General features: G+C 43.1%; 1 protein-coding gene across 3 annotated transcripts in view; it reads right to left on the bottom strand.

The window, feature by feature from the left end:
* Positions 1-3020: 3020 nt before the first annotated feature.
* Positions 3021-13139, bottom strand: part of hip1 (huntingtin interacting protein 1) — a 128527-nt gene continuing 118408 nt past the window's right edge. For all 3 annotated transcript variants that reach the window (XM_061925691.2, XM_061925692.1, XM_061925693.2), the window contains 2 exons: positions 7230-7347; positions 3021-3171 (listed from right to left, as the gene is read on the bottom strand). In XM_061925691.2, the coding sequence (XP_061781675.1) occupies positions 3161-3171; positions 7230-7347 (129 nt within the window). In that variant the 3' untranslated portion in view covers positions 3021-3160. The remainder of the gene's footprint in view (positions 3172-7229; positions 7348-13139) is intronic.

Genomic DNA, 13139 nt, shown 5'->3' with positions numbered 1-13139 from the left:
CTACTCGCAAGTAACAAGTGGCCAGATACTCCCTATTTGCTAATTGCGAGAGGCCGGCTACTTGCAAGTAGCTAGTGGCCGGATACTCGCAAGTAGTTACCCAGATACTCCCTATTTGCTAATTGCGAGAGGCCGGCTACTTGCAAGTAGTTACCCACTACTCACCAGTCGTCAAAGGCTGACTAGGGATACTCCCTCGTAGCTACTCGCAAGTAGCGAGTGGCCAGATAATCCCTAGTACTAATTGCGAGAGGCTGGCTACTTGCAAGTAGCTAGTGGCCCGATACTCGCAAGTAGTTACCCACTACTCTCTAGTAGTCAAAGGCTGACTACGGATACTCCCTAGTAGCTACTCCCAAGTAGCGAGTGGCCAGATACTCCCTAGTTTCTAATTGCGAGAGGTCGGCTACTTGCAAGTAGCTAGTGGCCGGATACTCGCAAGTAGTTACCTACTACTCACTAGAAGTCAAAGGCTGACTACGGATACTCCCTAGTAGCTACTCCCAAGTAGCGAGTGGCCAGATACTCCCTAGTTTCTAATTGCGAGAGGTCGGCTACTTGCAAGTAGCTAGTGGCCGGATACTTGCAAGTAGTTACTCAGATACTCCCTAAGGGAACTCTCCTGAAGGAATCAAAGTACTATCTATCCATCTATCTTGAGGGAACTCTCCTGAAGGAATCAATAAAGTACTATCTATCTATCTATTTGCTAATTGCGAGAGGCCGGCTACTTGCAAGTAGCTAGTGGCCGGATACTCGCAAATAGTTACCCACTACTCACTAGTAGTCAAAGGCTGACAACGGATACTCCCTAGTAGCTACTCCCAAGTAGCGAGCGGCCAGATACTCCCTAGTTGCTAATTGCGAGAGGCCGGCTACTTGCAAGTAGCTAGTGGCCGGATACTCGCAAGTAGTTACCCACTACTCACTAGCAGCCAAAGGCTGACTAAGGATACTCCCTAGTAGCTACTCCCAAGTAGCGAGTGGCCAGGTACTCCCTAGTTGCTAATTGCGAGAGGCCGGCTACTTGCAAGTAGCTAGTGGCCGGATACTTGCAAGTAGTTACCCAGATACTCCCTATTTGCTAATTGCGAGAGGCCGGCTACTTGCAAGTAGCTAGTGGCTGGATACTCGCAAGTAGTTACCCACTACTCACTAGTAGTCAAAGGCTGACTACAGATACTCCCTAGTAGCTACTCGCAAGTAGCAAGTGGCCAGATACTCCCTAGTTGCTAATTGCGAGAGGCCGGCTACTTGCAAGTAGCTAGTGGCCGGATACTCGCAAGTAGTTACCCACTACTCACTAGTAGTCAAAGGCTGACTAAGGATACTCCCTAGTAGCTACTCGCAAGTAACAAGTGGCCAGATACCTCCTAGTTGCGAATTGCGAGAGGCTGGCTACTTGCAAGTAGCTAGTGGTCGGATCCTTGCAAGTAGTTACCCAGATACTCCCTATTTGCTAATTGCGAGAGGCCAGCTACTTGAAAGTAGCTAGTGGCCGGACACTCGCAAGTAGTTACCCACTACTCACTAGTAGTTAAAGGCTGACTACGGATACTCCCTAGTAGCTACTCGCAAGTAGCGAGTTGCCAGATACTCCTTAGTTGCTATTTACGAGAGGCTGGCTACTTGCAAGTAGCTAGTGGCCTGATACTCGCAAGTAGTTACCCACTACTCACTAGTAGTCAAAGACTGACTACGGATACTCCCTAGTAGCTACTCGCAAGTAGCCAGGAACTCTCTAGATGCTAATTGCGAGAGGCCGGCTACTGGCAAATAGCTAGTGGCCGGATACTCGCAAGTAGTATCCCACTAGAGGCTAGTGACCGCATACTGGCCAGTAGCCACTTGCTAGCATGGACTAAACGAAGCTGGTGTAGCTAGTGACCGGCTACTAGCTATTACAGAGTGGCCGGTAGACATGATCTTGTTGGTAGTAACCGGCTACTCTTAGCTAATAACCGGTTAGTAGTGAGTAACAAGCTCCTCGGGGACGGCGTGGCGCGGTTGGGAGAGTGGCCGTGCCAGCAACCTGAGGGTTCGCCGGTTCGAGCCCCACCTTCTACCAACCTCGTCACGTCCGTTGTGTCCTTGAGCAAGACACTTCACCCTTGCTCCTGATGGGTCGTGGTTAGGGCCTTGCATGGCAGCTCCCGCCATCAGTGTGTGAATGTGTGTGTGAATGGGTGAATGTTGAAATGGTGTCAGAGCGTTTTGAGTACCTTGAAGGTAGAAAAGCGCTATACAAGTATAACCCATTTATCATTCCTCGCTACTGGTCAGAGGAGCATTGTGAGGCAGGCGATGTGAAAAGTAATTAATTACATAATGACTATTAAAACGCACTTAAAACGGGAAAGAAAAGAGGATTGCGGACGATGGGCACATTTCCACAACAAGTGCAGTTTTCCTTTAAAGGGCATGATGTGATAAAGCAGGTACGTTGTGACAGGTACATAAAAAAGTAGTAGTTGGAGAACATTCCAAAGCAGCGGTGTTATTGCAACACTAACAATGCAATACAAATAATTAGAATATTGTGCGGAAGTCTGAATTTTCAATCCAACTACTGAAAATAATGAACTTTTAAAATATATTCTAATTTCTTGAGACGCTCCAATACCAGAGGTCATGAAATTAAAGGCAGCAGACTTTTAGTGTTTTTCTTAATACAAAAATATGTCAACTAGAAATGTAAATCACGTATTTGCTGTCCTGCTTTGAGAGCAGCGTTCTATTTCTTTGACAAACACGGGAGGAAAGCTGGATTTTTAACAGTCGGGTTTGTTCCAAAGGTGAAAGGCGGAGTGAAGACCACCGACTTTACAGGCAGTGAGAAAGATGCGCTCTTAGTTCTCTTTGCTACGCCGCATTTGGAGGATCTGGCCCTCGTTGTTTGGAGCAAGTGTGCTTGCAACTTGTGCTCGTCAACCGCGGGTGTGTGGAAATAATAAATAATGATGGAGTGGGGCTCAGCGTCCGTCCCACACGTGTGAAGAAGAAGAAGAAGAAGAAGCAGGTTGAGAACAAGCACCGTTTCATTTGGCTTGATTGACAAATGGCAGAGGGGGGGAAACCAAAAGCGAGACACGCAGAGGGGAAGAGTATAAATTAAAAAGAAAAGAAAAGAAGTTTCTTCAGGTGGAAGGCAGGCTGGCGGTCAACCTGAACCTGAGGAGGAAACAGAAGTCAGAACATGTCACCATTAGTGCATCGCAATTTTAATTGACCAAAATTGAGGGGTGTCCTTATAGTTACAATGTACAAAACCCAAGACCGGTGAAGTTGGCACGTTGTGTAAATGGTAAATAAAAACAGAATACAATGATTTGCAAATCCTTTTCAACTTATATTCAATTGAATAGACTGTAAAGACAAGATATTTAATGTTCAAACTTTTTTTGCAAATAAACATTAACTTGGAATTTAACGGCAGCAACACATTGCAAAACAGTTGGCACGGGGGCATTTTTACCACTGTGTTACATGGCCTTTCCTTTTAACAACACCCTGTAAACGTTTGGGAACTGAGGAGACCAATTTTTGAAGCTTTTCAGGTGGAATTCCTTCCCATTCTTGCTTGATGTACAGCTTAAGTTGTTCAACAGTCCGGGGTCTCCGTTGTGGTATTTTAGGCTTCATATTGCACCACACATTTTCAATGGGAGACAGGTCTGGACTACATGCATGTTACTATGAAGCCACGCTGTTGTAACACGTGGCTTGGTATTGTCTTGCTGAAATAAGCAGGGGCGTCCATGATAACGTTGCTTGGATGGCAACATATGTTGCTCCAAAGCCTATATGTACCTTTCAGCATTAATGGTGCCTTCACAGATGTGTAAGCTACCCATGGCTTGGGCACTAATACACCCCCATACCATCACAGATGCTGGCTTTTCAACTTTGCGCCTAGAACAATCCGGATGGTTCTTTTCCTCTTTGTTCTAAAATGTGGACTTGTCAGACCACAGAACACTTTTCCACTTTTCCACTCAGTCCATCTTAGATGAGCTCGGGCCCAGAGAAGCAGACGGCGTTTCTGGGTGTTGTTGATAAATGGCTTTCGCTTTGCATAGTAGAGTTTTAACTTGCACTTACAGATGTAGCGACGAACTATAGTTACTGACAGTGGTTTTCTGCAGTGTTCCTGAGCCCATGTGGTGATATCCTTTACACACTGATGTCGGTTTTTGACGCAGTACCGTCTGAGGAATTGAAAGTCCGTAATATCATCGCTTAAGTGCAGTGATTTCTCCAGATTCTCTGAACATTTTGACATTTTGATGATATTACGGACCGTAGATGGTGAAATCCATAAATTCCTTGCAATAGCTTGTTGAGAAATGTTGTTCTTAAACTGTTCGACAATTTGCTCATGCATTTGTTCACAAAGTGGTGACCCTCGCCCCATCCTTGTTTGTGAATGACTGAGCATTTCATGGAAGCTGCTTTTATACCCAATCATGGCACCCACCTGTTCCCAATTAGCCTGTTCACCTGTGGGATGTTCCAAATAAGTGTTTCATGAGTGTCTTTTTTGCCACTTGTGTCAGCTTTTTTTAAACATACTGCAGGCATCAAATTCGAATGTTAAATTTCTTGTCTTTGCAGTCTATTCAATTGAATAATAGTTGAAAAGGTTTTGCAAATCATTGTATTTTGTTTTTATTTACGATTTACACAACGGGCCAACTTCACTTGTTTTGGATTTTGTATATTGTGTTGGTTTTAAAAATGAAAAATATCAAAAACGCCCCAGCATTCTTTTTAGTCTTCAGTTTGCACCCCTTAGTGGAAAAAGTTTGGACACCCCTGTATATAACATCTCAGGCCCAGGGGTGTCAAACTCATTTTAGCTCAGGGGCCGCATGGAGGAAAATCTGTGCACACGCGGGCCGGACTATTAAAATCATGGCATCAAAAATAAAAAAATAAAGACAACTTCAGATTGTTTTCTTTGTCCTACTTTGGCCGAAAATAAACAAATTCTGAAAATATTACAATAAAAAAAAATGTTTTTAAATACCGGCAGCGATTTCTTTTTTTTTAAATATACAAAAAAATGCAGTCAGCGTTAAAGTTTAGATGCATGAAGAAAAGAAGAAAGTGAATTAATGTTTATAACTGAATACATTTACATATGCATAAAAATTTGTTTTTTGTATTATTATTTTTTTGACAACCTTTTTCCAAAACACAATATAGAATGTGATATCATTTGTTTTCAAAACGGTTACAAAAAAAGTGAGACCCCAAAAATTTACTGTAGGACCCCATTTTTATGACTTGATGGGGTCCCTGGGACCCCATTATGAAAATTCCTAGCACCAACACTGATGGAGTATTGGTGCGTGCAAAACAGCAGCAGGCGGCTGTGGCCTGCGGGCCGGTTCTAATACTAATCAAATATCATCGCGGGGGCCATAGATCATTCATTCGCGGGCCTTGACTTTGACACATAGGAACTAAGCATATCTACACCAGTTAACTGTATCCTGTTTGCAAAATCAAAACGCTCAAAATGGCCCCCGTTTGTTGAAATATTCAGTGTGCGTTTTGACACCTTTGATCTAAAGGATTAATAACTCCACGAGTGAGTGTGCGTTTTCTCTGCCACCACAACAAGGCACCGGTGGCGGCAGAGAAGAGAAATGTGATAATAAACAAAGCTAGAAAATGGAAGCACCAAGACAAAGTACAGCTGCTGGTGCGACATTGCAGAGTCAATAATAACAAGACAAGGAGAAGAGCAGACTGTAGGCCACAAAGTCAGCTGCCTATGTGAGGAGACTCGCCTCCCCGGCACAGGCAGTAATCATTTGTTTACGCCACATCCATTACTCTTCATTAAAGTTAATAGCGAGTACACAATGTTTTACTACGAGTACCTAACTTACTTTTTCACTTTAAAGAGTTCCTTCAAACCTTGCCTGTACAGTTAATAAAAGGTTTTATGACTATCAGATTACATTTCCACCATTTTCCATGAGACAAATTAGAGCCTACACCAGGGGTCGGCAACCCGCGGCTCCGGAGGCGCATGCGGCTCTTTGATCACTCTGATGCGGCTCAGCAGCTTACTTGCTGAACCCCCCAATTTTCCCGTGAGACTTCCGGATTTCAGTGCCTCTCGCAGAAAACTCCCGGGATTAATATTCACCGATTTTCATCCTTACAGCTATAATAAGGGCGTGCCATGATGGTACAACATTTGACGCCCTCTACAATCTGTATTAACAGCGTGCCAGCCCAACACTTTTTATACAATATACATCTTTTGCTTGCACACGTACGTGACAGCAAGGCATACTTTGTCAACAGCCACACAGGTTACACTGACGGTGACCATATAAAACAACTTTAACACTCTTACTAATAATGCGCCACACTTTGAACCAAAACCAAACAAGAATGACAAACACATTTCGGGAGAACATCTGCACCTTAACACAACATAAACACAACAGAACAAACACCCAGAATCCCATGCAGCCCTGACTCTTCCGGGATACATTATACACCCCTGCTACCACCAAACCCGCCCCCACCCCAATCCTGCTCCCTCACACATCAACCCCCCCCCCCTCTGTGCGTCGGTTGAAGTGGGCGGGGGTGTATAATGTATCCCGGAAGAGTTAGGGCTGCATGGGATTCTGGGTATTTGTCCTGTTGTGTTTATGTTGTGTTACTGTGCAGATGTTCTCCCGAAATGTGTTTGTCATTCTTGTTTGGTGTGGGTTCACAGTGTGGCGCATTATTAGTAAGAGTGTTATAGGTTTTTTTATACCGCCACCGTCAGTGTAACCTGTGTGGTTGTTGAATAAGTATGCCTTGCTGTCACCTACATGAGCAAGCGGAAACGCCATACAACGTATGGCTAATCAAGCACGCTGGTTGTAGTTGGTGCTATATGCTGTACCATCACGGCACGCATGACGCTGGCAAGCGCCATCCATTTAAAACCCGCGTGCCGCACCAGCTTTCAAATTCCATTTAAAGGTGTGGGCAGCGTGTCTGAGACCCTGGGTTTATACATAGCACAAAGCTAAAAAAAAAAACTTTGTATGCAGTATTATTTCATTTAAAATTTCAAAAAATTTTGCGGCTCCCATTGTTTTCTATAATTTACGAAACTGGTCAAAATGGCTCTTTGACTGGTAAAGGTTGCCGACCCCTGGCCTACACGGTATTTTGATGTATTGATGCGTTCCATTCCTGGCGCTCACCTTCGCCGTCCGCCCCCCAGCCCTCCGCTACCCCAGCCAGCTCGTAATGTTTCTTCCTCAGCTCTCCGAGACGCTCGCGCTCCTTCTGCAGACGTGTCTCCAGCTCCAACACCAGCACCTGCGTAGGGAAAGACACAAGTTGAGGACAAACCCGCTGTTGTCATGGCGACGTCTAATCCTGCCAAACCACTAAAAACGCCATAATAAGAGGACTTATTTATTATTAATAGGAGTCGTAAACAGGAAACTATGATGTTGTTCTTTCAGGGAAACCATTTTACTGTTTCGATTGCGTCCCAGGGCTCTCATGGTGTTGCTAGCTGGGAATCGAATTAAATTATTTTGTGCTTTTTAGCAGCTAAGGCATGTTAATCTTTCCAAGTTGCTCGAATTTAATCGCCTAGGCCTCACCAAGCCACTAAGGGCAACATTTACATTGTACAATGGAGCGTTTTGACGTACGAACCACAGACCAAACAAAAATATGCTTTGGTGTACAAACCCCGTCTCAGTGTACAAACATTTCAGCTATCCATTTGTGCCAGTTTGTTATCGTCCATCTGTCCTGCATCTGTCCTTAGGAAGAGTTTGCCAAAATACAACCCCTGGTTTGGGCCCAAAATGTCTGACTTCCTGTTTATTTGCCATCAAATCATCACAAATTAGTGAAACTTGTGGCATTAAACACTTTATAGGGGGCGCTACTGAGCGAGTTTTGACGATTCGTGTTTGAGACCTCGGAAGTATAAACTTTTTCATCAGGTCTGACTGACGTACTTGCAAATATATTGGGAGTTTTTATTAGCGGTGTCCTGATACAGCTTTTTCACTTTTGACACGATGCCGATAACGATATCAATCCGATAACGTAGGTGGTGTGTTCAACAAGGTTTGACCAAGTGAAATTACTCAGACAACAAAGGTAGGTATGAAAAACACTAACCTTAAAGGGGAACATTATCACCAGACCTATGTAAGCGTCAATATATACCTTGATGTTGCAGAAAAAAGACCATGTATTTTTTTAACCGATTTCCGAACTCTAAATGGGTGAATTTTGGCGAATTAAACGCCTTTCTATTATTCGCTCTCGGACATCGGGAAGCAATCCGCCATTTTCTCACTTTCGTCGGTGTGTTGTCGGAGGGTGTAACAACACGAACAGGGACGGATTCAAGTTGCACCAGTGGCCCAAAGATGCGAAAGTGGCAAGAAATTGGACGAAATTTGTTCAAAATACGAGGGTGTGGGGAAAGCCGACAAAATGGTCAGTCGTTTGTTCCGCACACTTTACCGACGAAAGCTATGCTACGACAAGAGATGGCAAGAATGTGTGGATATCCTGCGACACTCAAAGCAGATGCATTTCCAACGATAAAGTCAAAGAAATCTGCCGCCAGACCCCCATTGAATCTGCCGGAGTGTGTGAGCAATTCAGGGACAAAGGACCTCGGTAGCACGGCAAGCAATGGCGGCAGTTTGTTCCCGCAGACGAGCGAGCTAAACCCCCTGGATGTCTTGGCTCACACCGTCCCTTATGCCACCGAAGATGATCAAGAGAAGAATATCGACCCTAGCTTCCCTGGCCTGCTGACATCAACTCCAAAACTGGACAGATCAGCTTTCAGGAAAAGAGAGCGGATGAGGGTATGTCTACAGAATATATTAATTGATGAAAACTTTATTTATTACTCGCGGTTTTACATAAATTATTATACATAAACTGCGTTTACCAATAATTTAGCTTAAAAACATTTATTTTTTTCAATCATTCGAGTACATTCGGGTAGTCTTGTGTAATGCAGTATTTTGTGTCTATTTAGGTATGGTTAACCCGAGTGCTGAAATCGTGGAAAAATATATGTTCTTAGCGCGCCTGAAATGGGCTGTCTGCACTCTCAAAGTGCATGTTGTTGCCAAATGTATTTCATATGCTGTAAACCTAGTTCATAGTTATTAGTAATTATCTTATCAGACAGTGTTAAGCCGCTGAAATCCGAGTCTGAATCCGAGCTAATGTCGCTATACCTTGCTGTTTGTTTGTATTGGCATCACTGTGTGACGTCACAGGAAAATGGACGGGTGTATCTAACGATGGTTAAAATCAGGCACTTTGAAGCTTTTTTTAGGGATATTGCGTGATGGGTAAAATTTTGAAAAAAACTTCAAAAAATAAAATAAGCCACTGGGAACTGATTTTTAATGGTTTTAACCCTTCTGAAATTGTGATAATGTTCCCCTTTAAGACAGACTTACGCTTTTAATGTGGAGTGTTAATTTATTTTTTGGCGACACCTAGTGGTCACAATAGTTCACTAAATTAAGAACATTACACAGTTAGTTGAATGATGCGGACACGTTTGTTACTGGATACTTTCTATTACCCTCATGCCTTTGTATCTGTAAGTAATACATGATAGGTGTTTCAGACTGCAATATTATTCAAATAAAGATACTCTTTACCTATGTCTTGCTTGTGTGCTATTGTGTGCTTAGCTGTTGTGTAGCTGCCAGTTCTTAGTAGCCTGCAGCGTGTTTTCTTTTTGAAAAGAACTTGACTAAAATACAAGAAAAATTCACACTTTGTGTGCTTATTGGAGGACATTTAGATGTTAACCGGCTGTCTAGCTTCGAAGGAGATTTTAGATGCAAGCTGATATCATCCGATACTTTTTCATGCATGCCGACGACCTCTAAAAATACAAGGAAACGCACACAATATCAAAAAAGCAGTTCAGAACTATGACACTAAGAAAATAAAATAAAAATAAGACTCCCATAGTGTACCTTTTAATAAGGACAAAAACATTGGCAAAACAGCGTGATAGTGTTTCTGACATGGTTATTAAAGACCAAAGTTTGACCAAACTGTATTGACTTGAAACGTCAAAAAATCCCACCAAATTTGGTACACACCTTTGGGGACGGACGAGTATGCTTGTAAAAAAAATGGCCAAGATCGGTTGACAAACATCTTAGAAAATAATTGCCGAAGATGCATGTTAATATGTATTGTATATGAATTACCAATGCTGATAATGTTTGTGCATCGTGTGTAATGTTACAATGGTCAAAGTGATTAAATATAATTGTTAAATTAAACTCCTGCCTTGTTTTTAATGAATTCTTAGGCCTACTGTATTTTAACGCCGTGGTACTTGGAGAGCAAAGTGTTTTCTGAGGTGGTAAAATGTCACAAGTAATTTGTTTATGGATTATACAACTTTAAAGGGGAACATTATCACCAGACCTATGTAAGCGTCAATATATACCTTGATGTTGCAGAAAAAAGACCATATATTTTTTTAACCGATTTCCGAACTCTAAATGGGTGAATTTTGGCGAATTAAACGCCTTTCTATTATTCGCTCTCGGAGCGATGACGTCACAACGTGACGTCACATTGGGAAGCAATCCGCCATTTTCTCAAACACCGAGTCAAATCAGCTCTGTTATTTTCCGTTTTTTCGACTGTTTTCCGTACCTTGGAGACATCATGCCTCGTCGGTGTGTTGTCGGAGGGTGTAACAACACGAACAGGGACGGATTCAAGTTGCACCAGTGGCCCAAAGATGCGAAAGTGGCAAGAAATTGGACGTTTGTTCCGCACACTTTACCGACGAAAGCTATGCTACGACAGAGATGGCAAGAATGTGTGGATATCCTGCGACACTCAAAGCAGATGCATTTCCAACTGGACTGGACAGATCAGCTTTCAGGAAAAGAGAGCGGATGAGGGTATGTCTACAGAATATATTAATTGATGAAAACTGGGCTGTCTGCACTCTCAATGTGCATGTTGTTGCATGTATTTCATATGCTGTAAACCTAGTTCATAGTTGTTTTTTCCTTTAATGCCAAACAAACACATACCAATCGTTGGTTAGAAGGCGATCGCCGAATTCGTCCTCGCTTTTTCCCGTGTCGCTGGCTGTCGTGTCGTTATCGTCGGTTTCGCTTGCATACGGTTCAAACCGATATGGCTCAATAGCTTCAGTTTCTTCTTCAATTTCGTTTTCGCTACCTGCCTCCACACTACAACCATCCGTTTCAATACATGCGTAATCTGTTGAATCGCTTAAGCCGCTGAAATCCGTGTCTGAATCCGAGCTATTGTCGCTATACTTTGCTGTTCTATGCGCCATGTTCGTTTGTATTGGCATCACTGTGTGACGTCACAGGAAAATGGACGGGTGGACAGTGGGGCAAAAAAGTATTTAGTCAGCCACCGATTGTGCAAGTTCTCCCACTTAAAATGATGACAGAGGTCTGTCATTTTCATCATAGGTACACTTCACCTGTGAGAGACAGATTGGGAAAAAAAATCCAGGAATTCACATTGTAGGAATTTTAAAGAATTTATTTGTAAATTATGGTGGAAAATAAGTATTTGGTCACTTCAAACAAGGAAGATCTCTGGCTCTCACAGACCTGTAACTTCTTCTTTAAGAAGCTCTTCTGTCTTCCACTCGTTATCTGTATTAATGGCACCTATTTGAACTCGTTATCTGTATAAAAGACACCTGTCCACAGCCTCAAACAGTCAGACTCCAAACTCCACTACGGCCAAGACCAAAGAGCTGTCGAAGGACACCAGGAAAATAATTGTAGACCTGCACCAGACTGTGAAGAGTGAATCTACAATAGGCAAGCAGCTTGGTGTGAAAAAATCAACTGTGGGAGCAATTATCAGAAAATGGAAGACATACAAGACCACTGATAATCTCCCTCGATCTGGGGCTCCACGTAAGATCTCATCCCGTGGGGTCAAAATGATCATGAGAACGGTGAGCAAAAATCCCAGAACCACACGGGGGGACCTGGTGAATGACCTGCAGAGAGCTGGGACCAAAGTAACAAAGGTTACCATCAGTAACACACTACGCTGACCGGGAATCAAATCCTGCAGGGCCAGACGTGTCCCCCTGCTTAAGCCAGTGCATGTCCAGGGCCCTCTGAAGTTTGCCAGAGAGCACATGGATGATACAGCAGAGGATTGGGAGAATGTCATGTGGTCAGATGAAACCAAAATATAACTTTTTGGTATAAACTCAACTCGTCGTGTTTGGAGGAAGAAGAATACTGAGTTGCATCCCAAGAACACCATACCTACTGTGAAGCATGGAGGTGGAAACATCATGCTTTGGGGCTGTTTTTCTGCTAAGGGGACAGGCCGACTGCTCCGTGTTAAGGAAAGAATGAATGGGGCAATGTATCGTGAGATTTTGAGCCAAAACCTCCTTCCATCAGTGAGAGCTTTGAAGATGAAACGTGGCTGGGTCTTCCAGAATGACAATGATCCCAAACACACCGCCCGGGCAACGAAGGAGTGGCTCCGTAAGAAGCATTTGAAAGTCCTGGAGTGGCCTAGCCAGTCTCCAGACCTCAACCCCACAGAAAATCTGTGGAGGGAGTTGAAAGTCCGTGTTGCTCGGCGACCGCCCCAAAACATCACTGCTCTCGAGAAGATCTGCATGGAGGAATGGGCCAAAATACCAGCTACTGTGTGTGCAAACCTGGTAAAGACCTATAGTAATCGTTTGACCTCTGTTATTGCCAACAAAGGTTATATTACAAAGTATTGAGTTGAATTTTTGTTATTGACCAAATACTTATTTTCCACCATAATTTACAAAAAAATTATTTAAAAATCCTACAATGTGAATTCCTGGATTTTTTTTTCACATTCTGTCTCTCACAGTTGAAGTGTACCTATGATGAAAATGACAGACCTCTGTCATCATTTTAAGTGGGAGAACTTGCACAATTGGTGGCTGACTAAATACTTTTTTGCCCCACTGTATATAACGATGGTTAAAATCAGGCACTTTAAAGCTTTTTTTAGGGACATTGCGTGATTGGTAAAATTTTGAAAAAAACTTCGAAAAATAAAATAAGCCACTGGGAACT

This window comes from Nerophis lumbriciformis, linkage group LG30 (assembly GCF_033978685.3).
Source record: "Nerophis lumbriciformis linkage group LG30, RoL_Nlum_v2.1, whole genome shotgun sequence".
NCBI lineage: Eukaryota > Metazoa > Chordata > Actinopteri > Syngnathiformes > Syngnathidae > Nerophis > Nerophis lumbriciformis.
Note: the sequence above shows the minus strand (reverse complement) of the source record. Positions and strands in the feature narration are given on the sequence as shown.